The sequence below is a fragment of the Muscardinus avellanarius genome (genome assembly GCF_963383645.1).
Source record: "Muscardinus avellanarius genome assembly, chromosome: 9".
NCBI lineage: Eukaryota > Metazoa > Chordata > Mammalia > Rodentia > Gliridae > Muscardinus > Muscardinus avellanarius.
In genome coordinates this window covers 47583127-47605958 of record NC_137795.1, presented here as the reverse complement: position 1 = coordinate 47605958, position 22832 = coordinate 47583127, and the positions used below count along the sequence as shown (strand labels likewise).

At 39.6% G+C, this 22832-nt stretch overlaps 1 protein-coding gene across 1 annotated transcript in view; it reads right to left on the bottom strand.

Moving 5' to 3' along the window:
• The window catches only part of RELN (reelin), a gene marked incomplete at both ends in the record, with an annotated part of 510757 nt that extends 488173 nt beyond the window's left edge, over positions 1-22584 (bottom strand). Inside the window, one exon of the mRNA XM_080701477.1 lies at positions 22362-22584. Within this exon, the coding sequence (XP_080557603.1) occupies positions 22362-22584 (223 nt within the window). The remainder of the gene's footprint in view (positions 1-22361) is intronic.
• Between the last annotated feature and the right edge of the window lie 248 nt (positions 22585-22832).

Sequence of the window (22832 nt, the reverse complement as noted above, 5' to 3'; positions counted from 1 at the left end):
ATAGTCAAATCCTTCTTTAGACACAGAAAGAAAAGAAAAATCCTGAAAACCTGCTTTCCAAAGAGTACACATGGCAAGGCCAATGTAACTAACAGGGGACACTGCTGTAAGGTGCTTTTCTCACATATAAAAGCTGAATTTACTCTTCAAAAATCACTAACAAGCGCAGGCAAGTTTTTATGGATAGCCAGCAATTTTTGGTAGTATGTGCACAAAGGGGATGTGTAAATTTTAAGGCAGATGAATGTCTTTACTATGTGTTTGGTCAGCAAAGTGCTAATGAATGGGGATTTAAAATGTTGCTTGTACAAGAAATACAAGAATAGAAGACATGCCTGTTAAAGGTTCCTGTATCCTTGGCTAACTATGGTAAGGGATGACAATTATGAGAGAAAAATAAACTATAAGATACTCTATGACTATTCTTTTAGGTCCTAATTTTTTTAATCCATTTTTCCTCCAAACTGTGCCCCTTTTGTACCCTTTAAATAATAAAAAAAAACCTCAAAACTAATTTTTAAAAATTTGTGGTTGGCAATAATTATCTCAAAAATATTTTTATCTTTTTTTACTTTATCTATAGAGCAACTAAAATTGAAGCTCAGAAATCAACAGGCTGATGAATTTATGTTTTCACTAGTTGTCAATCATTTATATTTTTGTGGCAGCTGCTAAACACTAAAATCAGGAATACAACAAACATAAAAAAAAGAAATAAAATGAGTAATTCACTCATCAGGTAATTCACTCGTGTATAGTGGAGAAATGAGTCTTCTAAGCTCAGAGCAAAGCACACACGAACACCGTGCTTTGCTGAGCTGGTTTGTGTAGTTTGTTCCACTTTTCATTAAGAGACTAGAACATCAAAGGTAGCTCTTCATCCCATCAGTTTGAATTCCACCCTGCCACTTATGGCCTTGGGAAAGTTATCTAATTCTCTTTTTGCCTCACTCTTTCTGTCTATAACACCTACATTAGAGTTTCATCTGAAAGAGTTGTAAGAATTAAAGGTACTATAGATATAGAGAGATAAAGAAACATATTATATATGTAATATTTACACATATTACATATATATATAAAGCTGAAGTAAATATTAGCTACTTTTTAGTAATGGTAGCATTTAAATTCTAAGTCCCAACAAATGCTGGTGAGGGTATGGAGAAGTGGGAACTCTTAATACACTGTTGGTAGGATTGCAAATTAGTGCAACCACTTTGGAAAACAGTATGGAGGATCCTCAGAAGAATGGGAACAAACCTACTGCTTTGCTATAACAAAGCAATACCACTTCTGGGTATCTACCCAAAAGAATGGAAACCAAACTACCAAACTAATGCATGTGTATCTATGTTCATAGCCACATAATTCACAATTGCTGAACTATGTAACCAGCCAAAATGTCCCTCAACAGATGAATGGATTACAAAACTATGGAATATGTACACAGTGGAATTTTACTCAGCCATAAAGAACAAAATTACATCATTTACGGGGAAACGGATGGCACTGGAAAACATTGTTAAGGTGAGATTAGTTGGTCACCAAAAGTAAGAAATCGGATGCTCTCCCTAATATGTGGAAGCTAGGGAGAAAAGGGGCTATAGAAGGAACTGTAGATGAAGGAGGAAAAAACCATAGATGCGCAGATAAGTTGACCTGAGGGGGATTGAAGGGAGAAAAGGGAAACTCCCAAATGTTCATGATGCTCCTTCACAAACATATCAAAGTCAATCACTAAGCCAAACATGAGGAGGAGGGAGGGGGGGAAGGAAGGGAGGTGGGAACTGGGGAAGGGCTACAGGAGTGAGGTGTGCGTGTATGCCTCTACCATCTTGTACTCCACTAAGCTGCATGGCAACAATGCCCCATTTAAAAGGAGAAAAATAAATAGTGAGTTTCCAAAAATGCTGAAGGAAGGGGGCCTTTTGCCTCTCTCGTTATCACCACAAAATAAAAATAAAGCTCTTGTTTTAAAATTTGTGGAGGCTGGAGCCAGGTGTGGTGATGCACAGTTGTAATCCCAGTGCTTGGTAGGCTGAGACAGGAGGACTGCAGGTGCGAGGAGAGTCTCAGCCTAGTTTAAGACTCTCATCAAAGTAGGGAGACTCTGTTCCAAAATAAAGATAAAATAGGGCTGGGGGTGTAACTTGGAAGTAGAACGCCCCTGGGCTCAATCTCCAGTACCAAAACAAACAAACAAACAAACACAAACTTGTGAAGTGGGAGAGTCTTCTCCAAGTTCTCTTATTCTTGGTGACTATTTCTTTTCTTTTTTATCTTCCTTTTTTCATGTTTGGGTTGTTTTATTTAACCCTTAACATTAGTAGCTACAGCTGGTTACAGAAAGCAGTATGAAATAGGCCACACCTCCTAGTCCCTATGCTGGCCTCCATTCCTCTCCCCCACACCCACGACCTGAACTACCAAGCAGCAAACCTGCCCCTCCACTGGCCTCAGTACTCGCCTCTCAACACCAATGTACGTGCACATGAGCAAACACATTCATGTGATCACACACACACTTCAGAGTTCATGGGGCGCTTCCCTTTCTCTTGTTATGGGAGCACCCAGTCTCCCCTGCGACCTTCCCTTTCTTGTGCTCTGTGTCCTTTGACTGCCCTTCCAACCACTACCTGAATGAAGGAGCCACAGCTCTGTGCCACAGCACCACTGCTCGAGGCTCCTCACCAGAAGGAGATTCCAGCTCCCAGAAACACAAAGGAGAAAACTAGATTCTGCCCAGATGAAATCAGAAAGGCATTTCAGAGCAGACAACTTTGGGTTCTCCATTCAAAAGATTACACATGTGTGCACATATATGCTTGTGTGTATAAGTACAACATATAATGAAAAATAAATTTATGAGTTTGCTATTACCAAAACAAATCATAACTTGTCTCAATGTCCCACAATATATTTTTGAAATGACAACCTAACCAGAAAGGTTTAGAAAAAAATGAAAATAAAAACTTACGACTTCATTTTTATAATAAAGAAGACTATCATGATGATTTTAGCTGATAAAAAATGTTTTACAAATAGGGTAAATCAACCATAATATAAAACTTCATTTATATTGTCTTGAACATGGTACCCAAGCCAGAAAACGACAGTGGGGCAAGGTTAAAAAAGAGTCAAACTTTGGAAGCCCGGGATGGGAATAGTAATATCATCTGAAGACGGCTGGGCATGGTGACACGCTCCTGTAATGCCAGTACTTGGGAGGCTGACACAGAAGGATGGCAGGTTCAATACCAACCTCAGCAACTTCATAAGACTCCATTTCAACATAAAAAATAAAAAGGGGTGGAAGTACAGCCCAGAGGTATTGAAAGCCCGTGTGTTCATTCCTAGTACCAAAAAATAATAATAATCTGAAGAGACCAAGGCTGCCTTACACAGGCTCTCTGGTTCTCTTTTTCTCTCTTTACCCTCTCCTTCCCCCTGTCTTTTCTGTTTTACTTTACAGATTACAAAGTTTTGTCACAAACAGGATCTATGATTTTAATCCCCAATACATAGATAAATAAACAAAGGCTTATCAAAGTTCACTTCAGGTATGTAGGTAGGAGCTTTTGTTAACATTGTCTTTTATCATAAAAATAACCTAGCAGAGAAGAGCTTCCTGCAGGATTTTGGCTCTCCCTAAGCAGACTGGGTGAGTTTGGGTGGAGTAGCATTGGGTTGGGGAACAAAGTAGCTTATACCTATTTCTGTTTTTTATTTATTTTTAAAATGTGGGGAAAATATGGCAAGTATTAATATTTGTTACATTTGAGGGCGATGCTCAGGTGTTAAAGCATACTTTTTGTTTCCTCTATGTTTGAAATATTTCATAAGGTAAAAAAAGAAAAACTAACTTTGTCAAGTGGTTATTAACATATACTGTTTCAGATGAGTAAAATTAGATATAAACAGGTTAAGTGAATTTGCTTTCCCCTTTTATGATCCCCCTCAAAAAAAAAAAAAAAAAAGTAAACACTGGGCACGATGACAAACACCTATAATCTCAGTACTTAAAAGGCTGAGACAAAAGAATTGCAGGTTCAAGGTCAGCCTCCGCAATTTGGTGAGATTCTGTTTCAAAATAAAAAATAAAGTAGGGCTAGGGATGTAGCTCAGATGTAGAACGTCCCTGGGTTCAATCTCCACCCCCCCAACACACACACATACACACACATACACACACACACACATACACACACACACACACACGATAATAATATTGCCTCATAGACTGTGAGGAATACAGCAGCAATAAAAATATAAAGCAATATTTATAACTGAAAAGCACTATACAAAGCAAAGTATTATTATATAGAGAAATGTTATCAAAATCACATTTTCATGTGAACTCACTATGCTTTATAAACTTATGACCAAAGAACCTTTATATCTTTCACAGACCTTGGGGCCAAGATTTTTTAAAACTTGCTGCCTTATGATATCCACTTTTAAATCAAAATGATAAGGATTTTTAAAATGGTGTCTGTAAATATATTCATAGGCTACCTAGCACAAAGTGCATCAAATAAATGTAATAAATTAATGTATCATAATACATGCTGGAAAGAACTCAGAACTCAAAAATCAATGAAGTGCTTTTGTCTACAAGAAAGGAAATGGTTGCCCTGAGCAATTGCATCAATGCAGTTGGTAAAAAAATACATTATAGTGAGGCCTTTTAAAATGACAACCAAAATAAATAAAACTGCATATTATCACATTATACTCATAAAAATCATGTACTTGAATGGAAACAATATAATGAAACCATCATTTTGTATTTTTTAAGGACCCTGTCACATATTTTGATTCTTGGTCCCCTCATATCTTGGAAGCTAAAATTCTATTCTAAAAATATCCATTTTGGCATAGAAAATTAGGGTTGATACTAGTGGCAATAATAACAAATTTACTTGCATATTTCTCTGATTACTGGCATGGATCAACCCAATCCCCAGATCTTTTCTATTTTTGCCAACACAAGGTTCTTTGTTCATATAATATAAAAATCTAGAGCACTTACATGAACAGTATTCAATATTTGAAAATATTTTATTATATACTCAGAAATCAAAATGTAAAGCTATTTAAATAAGGATTTATCAAGAACTTATCTACACTAAACCAATATTCTTTGTTATTATCCTGTTCCTAACTCTTGAATTATTTCTACCACATCAAAATCTTAGACTTAAAACTTACTAAGAAAAATTAAATAATTTTTGCACATACAACATAACAATAAGGATATAAACTGTGAAGAAATATTGATTCTGTTTTATAAAATAGAGTTGAATGGCTCAAAATAGAGATAATTATACCAGAAACTAGTGCTAGAAGCTATAAACGTGCCAAAAGTTAGGCTATCAAGTTTCCTTTATTTTCTACCTACGGCATTAAATGAACAAACCAAACAAGATGCCCATTCTTTTTGTGTGTGTGTATGTGTGGGTCTGGGGATGGAACCCAGGGGCATTTGACCTCTGAGCTACACCCCCTGCCCTATTTTTTATTCTTTATTTTGAAACCGGGTCTCACTGAGTTGCAGAGGGCCTCACTAAGAAGCTGAGGTTGTCCGCGAACCGTGATCCTCCAGGTCTCAGCCTCCCGAATGCTGGGATTACAAGCGTGCGCCACCACGCCCGGCTAAGATGCCCATTCTTAACACTTGCCATCCTAGATAACTCACACGCCTTTTCCCTGAAAGAACATAACACACCAAATGGATGCATAACTTCACACAGGTACCTAGGCATCTTTCCATAACCGCTCCCCTGCAAACCACCACCCTTCCCACCGTTTCTTCAGTAACTCAGACGCTAGGAGTCACTGATTAATCAGTTCTGCTTTGTTCCTATATTCAATTAGCCAAACCCTACCTACCCTCCCTGTGCAATGTTCCCCACGATGCTTTGAGCTCATCCTCATGGCTAATGCTCTAGTAGCGGCTAACGCTGACTAGTAATCTGGTTTTCCTTTCTTAGGTATCTGCACTCCAGTCCACTGTACACAGTTCTTTGAGAAATTCAAACACTTTCCATGAACATGGAAGGGGTCAAGGGGAATTGTGCCATCTTTATTTCACCGATCACCAGTAGTGAAGTTTTCTGTATTTTCCAGAGCAACCCCAAGGCTGCACACCTAGGGTCCAGATGACCATGAAGCTGGAAATTAAAAACAGCCTCTCAACACGTAACTGCCCAACTGATAACCTCTGGGTGGCTCCTGCCATCCACAGACTAAAGGAGCCTTCCTCTGTCTTACACGCAAGCCTCCATCCTCAGACCCAACCAGCGGGGACCAGCCATGTCCTTCGCTTTCTCCTAAGCTGTTCTTCAGCTCTGTTGAGCTGATCACTCACTGATCACTGAACCTTTCCTCTGAGTCTGTCCAGCCCCACATGTATGGCATCTTCCAGGCTTACAGCACCCTCCTTCCTTTCCTCAGAATCCTAAGCTTTAAGGGATCCTCCTAAACCATCTCCCATAGACCAGAGGGGCATGAAGCACTATATATAAACATACATGAAACACTATAGATATATAAAGCACTAGACTGTTATGCGCCAGTTTATAAAATGGAAACAGAACTCAGAAGAAGACATCTGTTTAAATAATCATCCCAAAATGCTAAATGATGTTGAATTTTTACATGCTGCCTAATAACTACAAAATTATGAATAAAACTTTATAACATTTAAAAGAATTTGATATGAGTTCTCATGTTTTTAATGAAATATGAAAAATCAGTAAATGCCAAATTCAGTTAAAATTTCAGAGTAATGCAAAAAAAAACCTATTTAACATGACATTTTATATTTCTCTGTGCCTCCATTAACTCAATTGTAAATTTAAATACTACTTATACTACTTACATCTAAAAGTTCTCCCGAGAATAATGAGTTAACTCCGCAAAGGGTTTATAGAAAGGTCTGGTGCATGACAAAAGCTCCACTGATGCTGCCATTTTTGTCATCATTTCTGAGGTGCATATTCCTACCATCCTTGTTTTTCATCCATAAAATGAAGGGTTTGCAGTCACAAAAGGCATGCATTTATGATTAACAAACCAAGCCGGGTGTGGTGGTGCAGGCCTCTAATCTCCATACTTGGGAGGCTTGAGACAGGAGGATTGCAGGTTCAAGGCCAGCCTCAGCTACTTAGTGAAACCCTTGGCAACTTAGTGAAACTGTTTCAAAATTAAAAATAGGGCTGGGGGTGTAGCTCAGAGGTACAAAGCCCCTGGGTTCAATTCCCAGTTTCTTCCCCCCCCCCCACACACACACACGAAAGATTAACAAACTGTCCAGGCACAGGCTTCTCAGTACCTTACTGAGACCTTATTTCAAAATTTAAAATTAAAAGGTTCAGGATATAGCACAGTTGTAGAACCGTCTTTGGTTCAATACCAGTACCTCTACACACACACACAACACAAACACAAAAGGTTAACAAACTGTTTTTTTTTTAACTCCTCTAATTAAGGCATTTTAAAATTCCATATCCTAATGACCCACTAGAATTGAACTTTATTCAGGAACATGTAAAATTAAGTTTCTGTGGCCCCTTTCTGTTTGTCTACAATCTATCCTTTTCCTTCATCTTACTCTAGTCATTGTGAATGCTTCAAAAGTATTTCCTACAATTAGAAGAAACCCAACTTAAAAAAGCATTTGTAGCCGGGCGTGGTGGCGCACGCTTGTAATCCCCGCGCTTGGGAGGCTGAGACAGGAAGATCGCACAGGTTCGAAGCCAGCCTCAGCTACTTAGTGAGGCTCTCTGCAACTTAGTGAGACCCTGTTTCCAAATAAAATATAAAATAGGTCTGGGAGTATAGCCCGGAGGTAGAAAGCCTCTGAGGTCCACTCCAGGTACCATCAAAAAAAAAAAAAAAAAAAAAAAAAAAACATTCAGAGAGTTCAGTGTCTAGATACAAAATATTAAAAAAGAAATAATATAAATATATACTAGAAATGGCCAGTTAGAAGATACACACTTGTACTATAGAATAGAATACTTAAAATTAGAGGAGAAAAGACAATCTTTGATAAACAGCAATGAAAATCTGGCAGAACATATCAGAAAAAAATTACATCAGGCTTTAGGGATGCTGGCACATGCTTGTGCCTGGTGCTTGGGAGGCGGAGACAGGAGGATCACGCAGGTTCAAAGCCAGCCGTGCTGGCTTAAGATACCCTGTTTCCAAATAAAAATAATATAGAATAGGTCTGGGAGTGTAGCCCGGAGGTAGAAGGGCTTCCAGAAACCCCAGTACCCCCCCAAAAAAAATTACATCAGTATCATTCTTATTAGATATAAATGAAATCCAAATAAATTTAAGAGTTAAACACAAAAACCAAACTTTAAAAAAGGATAAGGAGAAAGGATATGAATATATTTCTGTAATCTCAGGGCTCAGCAGAAACAGAGCCAGCTTGTTAAATACCAAGAACACATTATTTCAATTACTTATTGTCATGTTGCTTTGCTATGTCTGCAGTTTACATATAAAGAAAGGGGACTTGTAGAGGTTAAGTAATTTTAAAGAAAGGGGACTCTGGCTAAGTAACTTTATCATTAGTGTGTACATTGCACACTCATTAACAGGTTTTTTTGTTTGTGAATTTATTTGTCATGTCAAGATCAATACTCACAGTGCTCTCTTGGCCATATGTGGACATGTACACAAAAAGGAGAAAAAAAATTTTGAGTGTCCCAACACAAATTCCCTGCTGAGCTCAAGCCTTCTTTTATAAGCTTAGATGTAATAAAGAAGGGTTCTTTTGACAATCTATTTAGTATCAACATTTTTTTCCTACATTTGTGTGTTTTTCTTGATAATTTCACCTTTGAAAATGGCCTCCAAGCATGCGGCTGAAGTGCTTTCTAGTGCTCTTGAATACCAGAAAGCCGTGGTGCGTCTTACAGAAACAATCCACTGAGGTTTGTGCTGAATGAATTCAGTTGTGTGCTGCTGGTCATGAGTTCAATATTAATGAATCAACAATATATATCTAGTAGGGTGCCTTTAAACAGAAACACACACAAAACAAGATTATGTCTTGACCAGCTGATGAAAATATGACCAGAAGCTCACGGGAACCTAGCTCTGTATTTCCTCTAGGAGTAATTCAGTATTCACTCATTTAGTGTTTATGGAAATTTTATGGACTATTACTATCATGAATAATGTGAATTGGCTATTGAGAAAAAAGTAGCAAGGCCAGTACTAGAATTCAGACATGTCTGATTCCAAAGACCATTCTACTAACACAGCGTCATGATTATTCTGTAAAGGAAAGAGTAGGTGGGTTTGGTTATGTAAAAAACAATAAAGAAAAAACTGGGGTAAGCACTTACAGCATATATTACAATGGGCTACTAACATTAAAACAGAGTTCATCAGTCGATACTGAAAAGGGGAACCTTTTTAAAACTGAAATATAAGCAAAGGATTGGACAGGTAAGTGAGGTCACTGGCTCAAGGCTGCACAGCTGAAAGTGGGAAGCTTGGCGACGCGCTCTCAGCCAGCCTGCTTCCAGAGCCTGTGCACTATTCACCAACAGCCACCCCATGAGTTACATCTCCTCTGAAGTCAAAGGGTGATAAATTGAAGTATCCAAATATGTTATAAGTAGGGATTTTTTTTTTCTTTCTCATCGATATTTGAGTGAGTCTCACTCACAACATATCCATGGTGGTATCCACAAGTGTGGATCTTTTGATCCTCTCAACTCCTGAGACATCAGCAAATGAAATTAAGTGAAGATACAGATTTCTCAGCAGCAGTCCCTCCGGACACTCACCACTGCCCAAGTAGATTTCTCACAGAAGATGAATTCTTTGCAGAGATTTTTTTTTTTTTAAGTTACCATTATTGAGTATTTTCTATAAGGTTACTGCATATCTGTTAAGGATGGAGCCAAACTATTTTAGATTCTGTCCTTATCATTATTTATTCCCATTCAGATGAAAATTTAAATGCAAACTAGCCTCCCATTCATCAAGACTGCTTCCAATGTATTTATGGTACAGCACGAAGAAGCTTCTGGGAATAAGAACTCAAGATCTATTATAGTTTCTATTAATAATTGTAGTCACTAATTGCTATGAGAACTCTTTTGGATATGATAACATATATTTAAAGCCAATTCAATGAACTACTATAAAAAGCTTTGCTTAATCCCATAGAAGTCATGAGAACTTTCTAAGTTTAGAGGGTGGGAAAGTAGGACTGTGGTTTTCAGATTAAAACACTGTTATTAGAGATTCAAAAGGCCAAAACTTATTAACTATATTCACAAGTCATTCTGTATAGATTATCCTCTTGGTTACTATTATTTTGGAGTTATCACTTTCAGGCTTTTTTTCCTTGGTCCTGGAATAAAAACAGGGTTTTGCCAAGTTGCTAAGGCTGTCTTCAAACCTGCAATCCTCCTGTCTCAGCTTCCCAAGTACTGGGGTTACAGACATGGATCTCCATGCCCTACTTACTTTCAGACATTTTAACTATAACTGATATTACACAAAGAGCCCAAGTGCTACTTTTGTTCATAATCCATTAAGTTGCTGAGGTTGGCTGTGGACCTGTGATCCTCCTGTCTCAGCCTCCCAAGTGCCTGCTGTGTGATAGGCACTGTAGAAAGAGAAATCAATCAATCAGTAGGAACATGAGGACTAAGAAGAAAGGGTTGGCAGCTTTAAAGTGTGTCAGGGAAGGCCACACTGGAGGTGACAGTTGAGTGCAGACTTGAATCAGGAATAGAATACAGATGAAGCCACCTAGGAAGGGGCATGCTACACAGGGCAATCACAGGTGCAAAGGCCCTGAGGTGGGACTAAGCTCTATGACATTTAAAGAAAAAAAGGAGCCCTTATGGTTTCAGTGGAGGATTACAAGGAAAGCAGTAAAATATGAGGTCAGAAAAGGAACAGCAGGGCCATCTCAAGGGCTTTTAACTGGTTTTGTTTTGTTTTGTTGTTGTTTGTTTCTTGTGCTAGGGATTGAACCCAGGGGCATTGTACCTCTGAGCTATATACCCCAGCCCTTTTTATTTTGAAACAGAGTCTCTCTAAATTGCAGCGGCTGGCCTAAAACCTGTTAGTCCTCCTGTCTCAGCCCTCCAAGTACTGGGATTACAGGTGTGTGCCACCATGCCTGGCTCCAAGAATTTTATCTTTTCTTCAAAGTGAGACAAAGAGGAACTAAAGGTATAGATACAATTATCATATAATTTGTTATTCAGATTTTGATGATTTTGTTGGTAGAAATGATAAAGTAATAGGGGAAAAACAGAGGAAGATGAGGGCTAGTCCAGGCAAATTAAAAGAATGATTACCTAAGGTATGCAGCAGAGAAATGGCATGGTGCTGGTTCTAGGCAGATCACTCAGGTTACTGTTTCAAGACTAGAATTAAGGCGCAGAAGCGGCGGGGAAAGTGGTGAGGAGCCTGCTGCCCAGTCCAGAGGAGGGGTGGTGGCAGCAGTGGCAGATTCAGGTTTGGTGCACATGAGTGTGTACGCGTGCGTGTGTGCATGTGTGTGCACGCACACGCACACTTGCATATGTGGTGCTGGAAAGGGAACCCGGGACATTCTGCCTCTCAGCTACACTCCCAGCCCTTTTGATTTTGAAACAGGGTCTCACTAAGTTGCTGAAGCTGGCTGCAAACCTGAGATCCTCCTGTCACAGCCTTCCAGGTATGTGCCACCATGCCTGGCTCAGAAAGTGATTTTTAAAGATGTGATTGATCTATGTATGAAAAAATAACCGCACAAAGTTAAGTGCAAAGAAAATGTTATGAGCCTGCCATGCTGGTGCATGCCTGTAATCCCAGTACTTGGGAGGCTGAGACAGGAAGAAAATAGGTTCAAAGCTAGCCTCAGCAACTTAGCAAGGCCCTCGGCAGCAACTTAGTGAGATCAGTTCTGAATAAAAAATCAAATAGTCCTGGGGTGTAGCTCAGAAGTAGAATGTCCCTGGGTTCAATCCTCAGCACCACACACACACACACACACACACACACACACACACACACACACGAAGCCAAGCATGGTGGTGCACATTTGTAATCCCAAGCGTTCGGAAGAGGCCCTTCGCAACTCACTGAGACCCTGTTTCAAAAAATAAAAAAGACTAAAAATAGGGCTGAGGGTGTAGCTCGGAGGTATAATGCCCCTGGGTTCCACCCCCAATACTGCAAAAAATAAAAAAAAAAGGAAATGTTGTTTTTGATATCACTGAATGAGTAAGACTTAATGTACTGAACGGGTCAGATATTGCAAGAAACTCTAAACTATCACCAGGGAGTTTAACCCTATGCTACGTCACTCAATGTCACAGGCAGATAACACTTAAAGAAATTTCCTAAAGAAAGGAATATATTACAAGTAGATGAACTTCAATGAAAACATTGTAAAATGTCCTTCTCCATCTAAATTTTTAATGCTCCTCTTATACTCAAGTCCTATTTAAGTTCTACTAGCAAGGCAAAAAAGATCTATTTATAAGATGGTAAAATCTTAATAAAGTCATATTCTTAAACCGTTAAAAGGTGAACAAAATTTGAAAATCACTTTTTTGTACTTGTATCACCCTACTTTGATGGCATGTTAACTCTTTCAGGACAGTATGTACCAAATGATATGTTGGCTCGTTCCATATCTGGAAGACATTTAGTCAAAGAACCAGAGACTTAATAAACTCCAGCCTTGTTTGACATAGATATCAGCTTTCTGGTTTGACTTTGCAGTCTTAATTTTCTTTTTTTTTTTTCTTTCCTTTTTTCCTTTTTTTTTTGGGGGGGGGGAGTCTGGGGATGGAACCCAGGGGCATTTGACCTCTGAGCTATACCCCCTGCCCTATTTTTTTCTTTATCTTAAAACAGGGTCTCACTGAGTTGCAGAGGGCCTCACTAAGAAGCTGAGGCTGTCCGCGAACTGTGATCCTCTGGTCTCAGTCTCCTGAATGCTGGGATTACAAGCATGCGCCACCACGCCAGCCAGTCTAAATTTTAAATAACAAAAGTAGCTTTCACTTTTTTTGTTTCTTCTTTCTAAAATGACTTTTATTACATCTCATTATTTTCCTTTTCCTCAATTAATCATTGTTTCTAAAACAATGTAGAGAAGTGTGGTTGCTGCAGCCACACCGAATCTTTGTTACCTTAGGCAGAGCACTTACCTCACTAGGACTCAGTTTCTACATCCACAAAACAAGAGATAAAACACCTACCTTGTGAGGCTCATGTGAGGTGCACGTGAATTAACATATGTAAGGCATTTCGATCAGTACCTGGCACATATTAAGTGTTACCTTAGGGTCTGCTATTGTTATTGTTGTGGTAACTGATTATTCAGACATCTCTGAGCTGCCTTTTTTTAATTGGTGGTGGTGGTACTGGGGTTCCTAGAAGCCCTTCTACCTCCGGGCTACACTCCCAAACCTATTTTATTTTTGGAAACAGGGTCTCTTAAGCCAGCGCGGCTGGCTTCAAACCTGCGCGATCCTCCTGTCTCTGCCTCCCAAGCGTGGGGATTACAAGTGTGCACCACCATGCCTGGCTTCTGAGTTGCCTTTTTATTTTTAATTTTTTTAGGTGCTGGGACTAATGCGTGGAATGGGAATGTGAACCCATTTATTTTTTAAAGCTGAGCATCAACTCATTTCCTTATATTGCTCCATCACAAACACTGAACCAAACATTTTTCCCAGGATGAGAATGCAGGAAGTGTTTATGCAAGAAAAGGAAGTGTGAAAAGAACTGGAGCTAGATTATAGGATGTCTCCACATTCACAACAAAGGTGGCCTAAAATAAAAGAGTGCGTGTTCAGGTAAGACTGCATGTCTGTTTCCTCTGTCAATATATTACAAGCAAGAGAAATGACAAAGTTGGATTTGATCCGAGAGACTGAGCCAGCCGTAACAAACAAGGTTAAGGTTGGGCAAAGCTCACTTTTACAGCCATGTCGCATATCTATGTATTTTGAATGTCAACAGGATTTATATATGGTGACACTGCATTTTAGAGAGATAGGAGGGTCAGGAAATGAAGTTTAGTGAAGGAAACTAACAAGCATAAATTCTCAGTACATAAGAAACTAGAGGTCAGGCACAGGTTACCTTTCCAAAACATTAACTAGAAAAGTTAACATAAAATGTACTATCTTTGTTACCTGCAGAAGTAGCATGCCTTAGGGAATATTTTGAAAATATATCGTTAAACATATCTTAGGGAGCCGGGCGTGGTGGCACAAGCTTGTAATCCCAGCATTTGGGATGTTGAGACAGGAGGAGGACCATGGTTCAAGGACAGCCTCAGCTACTTAGTGAGGCCCTCTGCAACTCAGTGAGACCCTGTTTCAAAATAAAAAATAAAAAACAGGGCTGGGGGTGTAGAATGACCTTGAGGTCCATCCCCAGTACTAAAAAAAATTTTTTTTAATATATATCTTAGGAAACATCTTTGTTCCATCAAGTCACCAAAATAAATTCTGTGGGAGGACTCAAGCAATTCAGACCTTGATACTAGACTTGTAACTGATCAAAAAGACAAGGTTAACAGGATCGTTTGTGTTTAGAAAAACTTTATATTTAATTAGAATTACACTGATCTGCAAATAAAATAAACATGAGTTAATAGGAGTAAATTTTCTTACAAGAAATCCAAAAATCATTTCAGGACTGGTATAGCTATGTAAGAATATAAAGAAAAACTCATATTTTCTCTAAACTTCTGACCCACTCATCTGTAACATGTGGTCATTATTCTAAAGGTTACAAAATGGTTGTATCACTTCCTAACCAAAAGAAATAGGTGAGGAGGCTGGGTGTGGTGGCACACACCTGTAATCCTAAAACTTGGGAAACTGAGGCAGACGGATCACAGGCTCAAGGTCAGCCTCAGCAATTTAGTGAGACCCTGTTTTGAACTAAAAACTAAAAAAAAAAAAACTAGGGGTATATCTCAGTGGTAGAATGTCCAGTATGAAAGAGAAAGAAAGAAAGAAAGAAAGAAAGAAAGAAAGAAAGAAAGAAAGAAAGAAAGAAAGAGAAAGAAGAAAGAGAGAGAGAAAGAAAAAGAAAGGAGAAAGAGAGACAAAGAAAGGAAAGAAAAAAGAAAGAAAGAAAGAAAGAAAGAAAGAAAGAAAGAAAGAAAGAAAGAAAGAGAGAGAGAAAGAAAGATAGATAAGGGAAAAAGTGAGTACCTGCTGAATATTTAAAAATACCCTTTATCAGCTGCGTGTTGTGACACACCTTGTAATCACAGTACTTGAGAGACTAAGACAGGAGGATCACAAGTTCATAGCCAGCCTGGGCAACTTGTTGACACACTGTTTCAAAAGGTGCAAGCTTGTAATCCCTGTGCTTGGGAGGCTGAGGCAGGAGGATCGCACAGGTTCAAAGCCAACCTCAGCTACTTAGTGAGGCTCTCAGCAACTTAGTGAGACCCTGCTTCCAAATAAAGTATAAAATAGGTCTAGGAGTGTAGCCCAGAGGTAGAAAGCTCCTGGGTTCCACCCCCGGTACCACCAAAAAATAAAAAATACAAATAAAAAATAAAATAAAATAAGGCTGAGGTTTATCTCAGCACTATTACATTCTCAGATGTAGAATGCTCCTGAGTTCAATCCCCTGGTACCACAAAAACAAACAAATATAAAATCCCTTTTATCAATTCTATCAATAACTTCCCAAAGACTTAAACCAGGAGACTTCCACTTTCTGAATTATGTGGAACTACAAGTGGCCTTGGAGGCATTTTAAGCTAGGCTCATTGTTGATCTAAACAAAATAAGAAAGGCAGTTCTAGCAATGACTGAGTAGACAAGATTCGTACAGACCATGGAATGAGGCACTGCAAGTCTTCCTCCAGCACTGTCTAGGGAAGCCTGCCAACCAAAGCGGCTGACACAGGTTGAGTGGAATGAAAAGAAGCCGGCACCACAGCGCATGCCTGTGATCCTGGGAGGCAGAGGTAGGAGGACAGCACGTTCAAGGCCGGCCTGGACAACTTGGGGAGACCCTGTCTCAAAATAGAAATTAAAAAGGACTAGGGAAGTAGCTCAGTGATAGACCACTTGTCTACCACACACAAGGAGTTGGGTTAAAACCCCAGGATCACAAAATAATAGCAATATAACAATAATAATAGAAAAACACAGACTTATGAAGCAGAAAGGGAAAGCAGAGGCCTGTGACATGGAGTGGGAATGAGAAATGTGAAAATTAAGGGAGAGGAAGAGAGAGACCAGGACAGAAAGTAGGCAAGAACGGGATGGAAGGAGGGGGCAGAGCAGGAAAGGCAAGAGACCCTGAGCGTGACACTTAATCAGTCTCTCTCCTCAGGTCCCTTGGTCCCAGTGCTACTTCAAATATTCACCAGCTCTCCTATAATTTGAGAATCCTTTATTCAATAAAATTGTATTTTGTAAGCCGGGCGCGGTGGTGCACGCTTGTGATCCCAGTGCCTGGGAGGCTGAGTCAGGAGGATCGCGTAGGCTGAAAGCCAGCCTCAGCTACTTAGTGAGGCTCTCAGCAACTCAGCGAGACGTTGTTTCCAAATAAAATATAAAACTGGATTTTGTTTTCATCATAAAGTTTTACTTTTCTAAGGAAAGCTGATTTAATAGTAAAGGATAACCAGGATTTTAAAAGATTTACTTTGGAAACTCAAGAGTGCCAATAACTCCCTTTGTGAAATTCAAAGCTATCTAACTACCTTTGCTTTGTTTGTAGAATGATTAGGGCTGCCCAGTGCCTCAAATCAACATCTGTACCTTTGTACTAACCCCCCCCACCTCTCCAAATCCTACCAAGGCTAGCATAACAACGGGACAAGGCATATACCATTTTAGAGAAGCACAATTTAAAAATAATTGGCCAAGCAACAGGCACAGCATCCAATGCCTCAGAAGCTCTCTCTCTCCAATAAGAGGGGCATGGCAGGCGATCATAGAGAAAATTACTCTTAAGCCACACAATTGACACCAAAGGGAGATCATTTTGTGGGGAAGGTCCTAACAGCCAAGCATTTTTTTTCCCTTAAATACATTTCTGTTTAATCAGACATGTGAGATCTTCATCTTTGAAATTCAACCTCAGTTTCTGAAAATATGTCTGAAAACTGGTGAGACTGAAATAATGTAGTTTCATTTGTTTTTTACATGACTCTAAAAAATCAGGTGGAGGGGTGGATTAATCAACCTACTGTCTTTTGAAACAAAAACTTAGATTTATTTCCTTTTTCATGCTTGTTATGTCATTACTCAGACATAGTATAAACCTCCCTCTGTTCATAATGAACCTGCCCATTCCCACCCAAGCAGTCTGCCTTCCTCCTCCTCCTAATGGAGCACGGGGAAATCCATGTTTTCTCTTTCTGTATGACATAAAGAACTAGGTATTTTTACATGACTATACATAAAATATTTTAAATGCAAATATTCAAAAAGCACTGGTTCACTCTATTTTTGCTTTTCAAATGTAAAGGTATTTAAAATAAGTGGGTTATTGCATGAGCAATGATCTATGAACATTAAAGACAGCAAATTTTAATGTGGCACTTAAAATAATCAGAAAAATGATTAAACTATTGTGGTTTAATATACAAACTCTCCTATATAATTAATGACATAAGGTTCCCAGATCATTCCTTAAAGTTGACCAATTTTCACAAGGAAGATGAATTTTAGATATTTTCTATTGAATAAAATTACTTTACAAAAAATTTAGAATATTAGTTTTTAAATCTAATTAATCATCTTTCATTTAAAGATAAATAGAAATGAACAAAATAAGGCAGTTCTGTAAAGTATTATACTCATTATTATTATTATGCATCTATATTATTTAACATTTTTAATGAAAAGAAAAATAATTCTTTAAATTTTCACAAAAATTGGAGGGAATAATTCTAATTAAATAATGTCTAGTAATGTAGTGCTATGCATGAAGTAAAATTTTCTGGGTAAATGAGATTTTCTGAATTATGAAGACTGAAATTGAAACATATGCAAAAATATAAATTACATGAGGCAAGGTCTATCTGATTTCAGAAACAATCTAAACTATATCAGTCCAACGTGTTTGGAATAAATTGTAGAGAGTTAGGTGAAATATGTGACAAGTAGAGAAAAATGCTTTAAAATGCCCCCATTTTCACAGACATATGCTAGCAGAACACAGTTGCAATTTACTTATAAATTGCACTTGATCAATGAGTCTAACTGTATAAATGTGCAGATTCCAGAATCATAGAAATGTAAAGGATAAACAACCATAGACCTGACCAACAATTACTTTAGCCATGGAAATTACTTTAATTCAAATAATAAAATCATTCCTTTTAAAGGAATAAATCTGGAGCATATTTGCAATACATGTGTCTGACATAAGTATCATTTCTGTTTTTGAAAGGTCATTACAGGCACTTTACTTGATCTGTGACTTTGAAATAGCAACCAGTTGCTATCAGAACACAGATATGGACAACAGTAATACCATCAATTGTTATAACAAAGCACCCTCAATACTTTATTCTAATTAACCCTTTTTAAAAACAAATGCTAAGTTTTAGCAGTAGGAAACTGGCTGTCCTGCTTTGCCCACAATATCATATAAAAATGATATAAAAATAAAATATATAAAAAAGAAATGTAAAAAGATCTGACAGTGATGTTGAATTTATAAAATACAGTAAAATCCCTCCCTTTTTAGCCTAATACTCTATCACCAATTCATCTCTGCTGTAGACAGTTTGTTTTTTTTTTTTTTTTTTTTAGTTCAGTAGCTATTTCAAAGCATACGTCCCACTGTTAATGAATACTCCCCCTACTTTATACCACTGTGATGACGGGGATTCTAGTCCATGCAGGCATCTGGATAAATCAGCTCACTAAAGCACAAATGTTTAGGGCAGACTCCTTTACAATGCTTGGCTTTCATATACAAGGTTTTTCTAATAGCTGACCTGTCCTTTGTGATGGTGACTAAGTAAAGTCCATTGATTTCACAGATACCTAAAAGGTCTTCATTCCAAAATGTATTATCTGTCTTCTTGGTGATACTAAAGTTATCTTAAGCAAAAAGAAGAAAAACGTCTTTCTAGAAATGCAAGTAAAATATGGGAGAGCCTAACACTGACAAGTCACATTCACTGTAGATTGACTGCAGGGCAGGGAGAGGCGCTGTAACAGAAATGGCAGGTATATGCCAGAGAGTGAGGGTGAGGATGGATGCGGACTTAACTTAACCTTCACATATTTCACAACACTAAACTTGTCCCTAGGAGAAGCCTTGAATGGCTGGGAAGAGACAGGGCTACCAGACTGGACCATCTAGATTCCTGTTTCCTTGTCTCTCCTCTTTTGCAACTTGCTTTAACACACACACACACACACACACACACACACACACACACACACACACTCCAGATTTGGAGCCTGGAAACCACATTGAAGAAATTGACCACATGTTAGGATTTGTGCCCCCTTAAATTCTAGAAAAAAGATGTTTTGACTCTTATTGAGGCCTAATTCAACATGATGCGTATGACACTTCTTTTTGCCGAGCTCCTACATTGTGGGTATTCATGGAAAAATATCATAGTTCATTGTGACTAACAATTCCATCAAGAGGGTCACATACAACAGTTTAAGAGATACAGGATGATCAGAACAGAAATATCGAATGACCACATCTCATTAAGAGATAAGAGCCCATTAGACAGAACCTCACACTGTGTATAGAGCTGCCGATACTGCAAATAGATGGACATACAATTTAATGTTAGAAATCTGTGACAATTCTGGTTTGTCTTGAAAGCTTCAAATTCTTTAGTCCTATACTTTTGTCTTTGTTTATGCACAAGATTTTCAATGAAAATCTTTAAAATAAATGATACATACAGGGATCTATAATTTAAAGTCACTTTAATTCTAGACTGTCACACAGCCCGTGTCTCAGAAGGCAGCTGCCTGAACTGTAATAATGGTCTATATTAGGTGTTGTACACACACCTCTATCTCAATGCATCTTTCTCAGTAAAAAAGTTCAAGGCATCGTCTCTCTATCCCGAATACCATTCGTCCAAATGTGGAGCTCAATGAAAAACATGAGTGAGGTTGATTTTTCCTGATACAATTGCTACATTGTAAAAATGTAAAAGGTTGGAAATAAATTCTCAAGCTAACATGGTACAGACTTCTTAGCTTAAATAGACTTTTTGGCCAAGTGACCCTCCATTTTTGTCATGTATCAAAATGAGTCCATCACACATGTACATTAAGTTTTCCTATCGGCAAGTCTGTTATTACAGATGCTATATGATTAATATTTAAAATTGATTTCTAAAAGTCTAAAATAAGAGATACATTAGTATCATTTCAGTTTTTAATGTTTCTTCTACCTGTGGAACATTTTTTTTTGGGGGGGGGCTCTTACTGAAGGCCTGTATCTACATTTAGTTCTTAAATCTAAGTATTTGATAAAACAGTAATCAGTACTTACAATTTAATATTATTCTCAACACTTTAATAATCTGACCTTCCAACTTAAAAATAAAATCTCTCTACCTTTTCTGGTGGCAAAAAAGAGGTGGTAATTGGAACCCCCCAATGTCTAATAAAAGTATTACACTTTATTCTTATTTAGTTATATAATTATAGTCAGTCAGGTCACTTTGCCAACTTAATAGCAAAAACAAAGACAATAGCATATTTTGGTGTTTCAGTAAGTTTTCTATACTGACCCCCTACAAAAGATGTGAAAAAGAGGGGGGGGAGGCTTTAAATCAACACATAGTGTTCCATCACAACTTAGCAGTCACACCATTTAGATGAGCCTTGGCTCGATGACCTAACATGCTCACCACTAATAACGGGTCAACACCTTTACTCAGGGTCACACTCCTTGATGACAGGCTCAATCAATCAGTGTTTGGGTTAGGGCTGGATTGCCATCATCTTGGCTGGTCTTCCAATTTAAAGATTCCATGGCCATAGGAAAGCACCAGATTATTCTTGGCAAGAGAGTGCAGGAAACACTTTTATTAAAGAAGGGACTCATTTCAGAAAATTAATTTTTCCAAAATTAATTCTAAAATTTCCTATATAGGCTGCCACCATGCCACAGGAAACTGTAAAAACAGTTTTAAACCTCTAGAAAGCATTTGTTTAGGCTAAATCTATTAAGCCAAATATAACTGATTTTTCTAAAAAAAAAAGAACACTTAAGAATTTTTATAATTTTCAAATACATGTCTTTCTGACATGCCAGAGCCCCCACAGATTACCTTGTGACATGTCAATACCTGTTTGCTTAAGCAGGAAAGAAACAATGGAATGAGCTTACTAGACAATAGTTTCTATTTGGTTGGGTGTAAATACTTTTGCGTTGAATTTTTAATTAAATAGTGCCTGTTATGACTTAAAAGCTCCATAGAAGGAAAATGTTCCAAAGTCCCAGCAGGGATAAAGAAAATAGACAATACGGGACTCGTAGCTTAAAATATTAAAAATACGTATACTACGTAAAATTACATTTCTTGGAGCTAAATTTTATTTCTTCAGTAATATTTAACCTTGATGCCTAAGGACCGCATCATGATCCCTAAAAAAAAAAAAAAAAAAAAATTGATCTTTTTATAAGAGGCTTCCAACCTCTACCTGGAAACCTAAAGCTGTGTAGATAAAAGGCAAAGTCATTAATAAACATCACAAAGACAATGCGAACAAGAATCACCACGTGAAAAGTAAGAGAGAAATCAGAAAAAAATCATCAATTAATTACTGGCATTTTAAAGGACACTTTAAAAGAACGGAGAGCTGAAGCAGCCGCTCTGCTCGGGACCGCCTTCGGACACTGAATGGCCCGCGAGGGGCCGGGGCTGGCGGGCAGCTGGAACTTTGCGGGCGGCGGGAGCCGGACCCTGGGGTCAGTCGCCAGCCCGTCCGCAGGGCCCGGCGGCGGCCCCCAGCCCACCCGGGGACCCGCCGGGGGGGCGAGGAGCGGGACCGAGGTCTGAAATTCAAGCGAGGGAAGGAAACCAGACGTGTGGGTTCCCTTAGACGTGCCGGCGGCAAGACCGAGGAGTGGGGGGGACACCGCCCCGCCAACTCTCGGGCACCGCTGAGCGCGGGGCGGTGTGTCGACTGTGCGCGGGGTGGGGAGTGAAATCCCAGCCCGCGACTCCATCCCCCGCGAACTTTGTTTGCTCTCCGGCCGCGGAGCGCGGGGCCGGGGCGAGGGCTGTGCGGGTCTGGTCTGAATGGCCCTGGGAGGAGGGGGAGACCCGGAGCTGCGCTCGCGGGCGGCCGGGGCGGCGGGAGCGCGGGAGCTGGGGTACCTACCATGGTATTCCTGTCCCGGCACGTAGTAGGTGGGGTTGCCCGCAATGTGCAGGGAAATGAGCACCTCGCCCTGCTCCCCGTCCCCTTCCAGCTCCCCGTGGTGGGTGCACAGGAAAAAGAAGGGCGAGAAGCGGGGGTAGTAGCCGGCCGCGCGCGCGCTCAGCGCCGCCCGCAGCAGCAGCGCCAGGAGCAGGGTCCGCGGCCCGGGGCCGCCGCGCGCCATGCCGCCGCCGCGCCCCCCGCGCATGCAGTTTTGGAGACGCCGGGACGCGGGAGCCGCGCGCGCGAGGGCGGGAGCGGCAGAGAGCCGGGGCCCCGCCGGGAAGTTCGCGGGGGGTCGCGGCTCCCAAAGTTACTTTGGGCCGCGGAGCGCGGGGCCGGGGCTGCGGGCGCCGGGAGCGCGTCCTGCCGCCGCCTCCGAGCGCCGCCGCCGCTGCTCCGCGGACGCCCCTCGGCCGGCCTGGGAAGCGC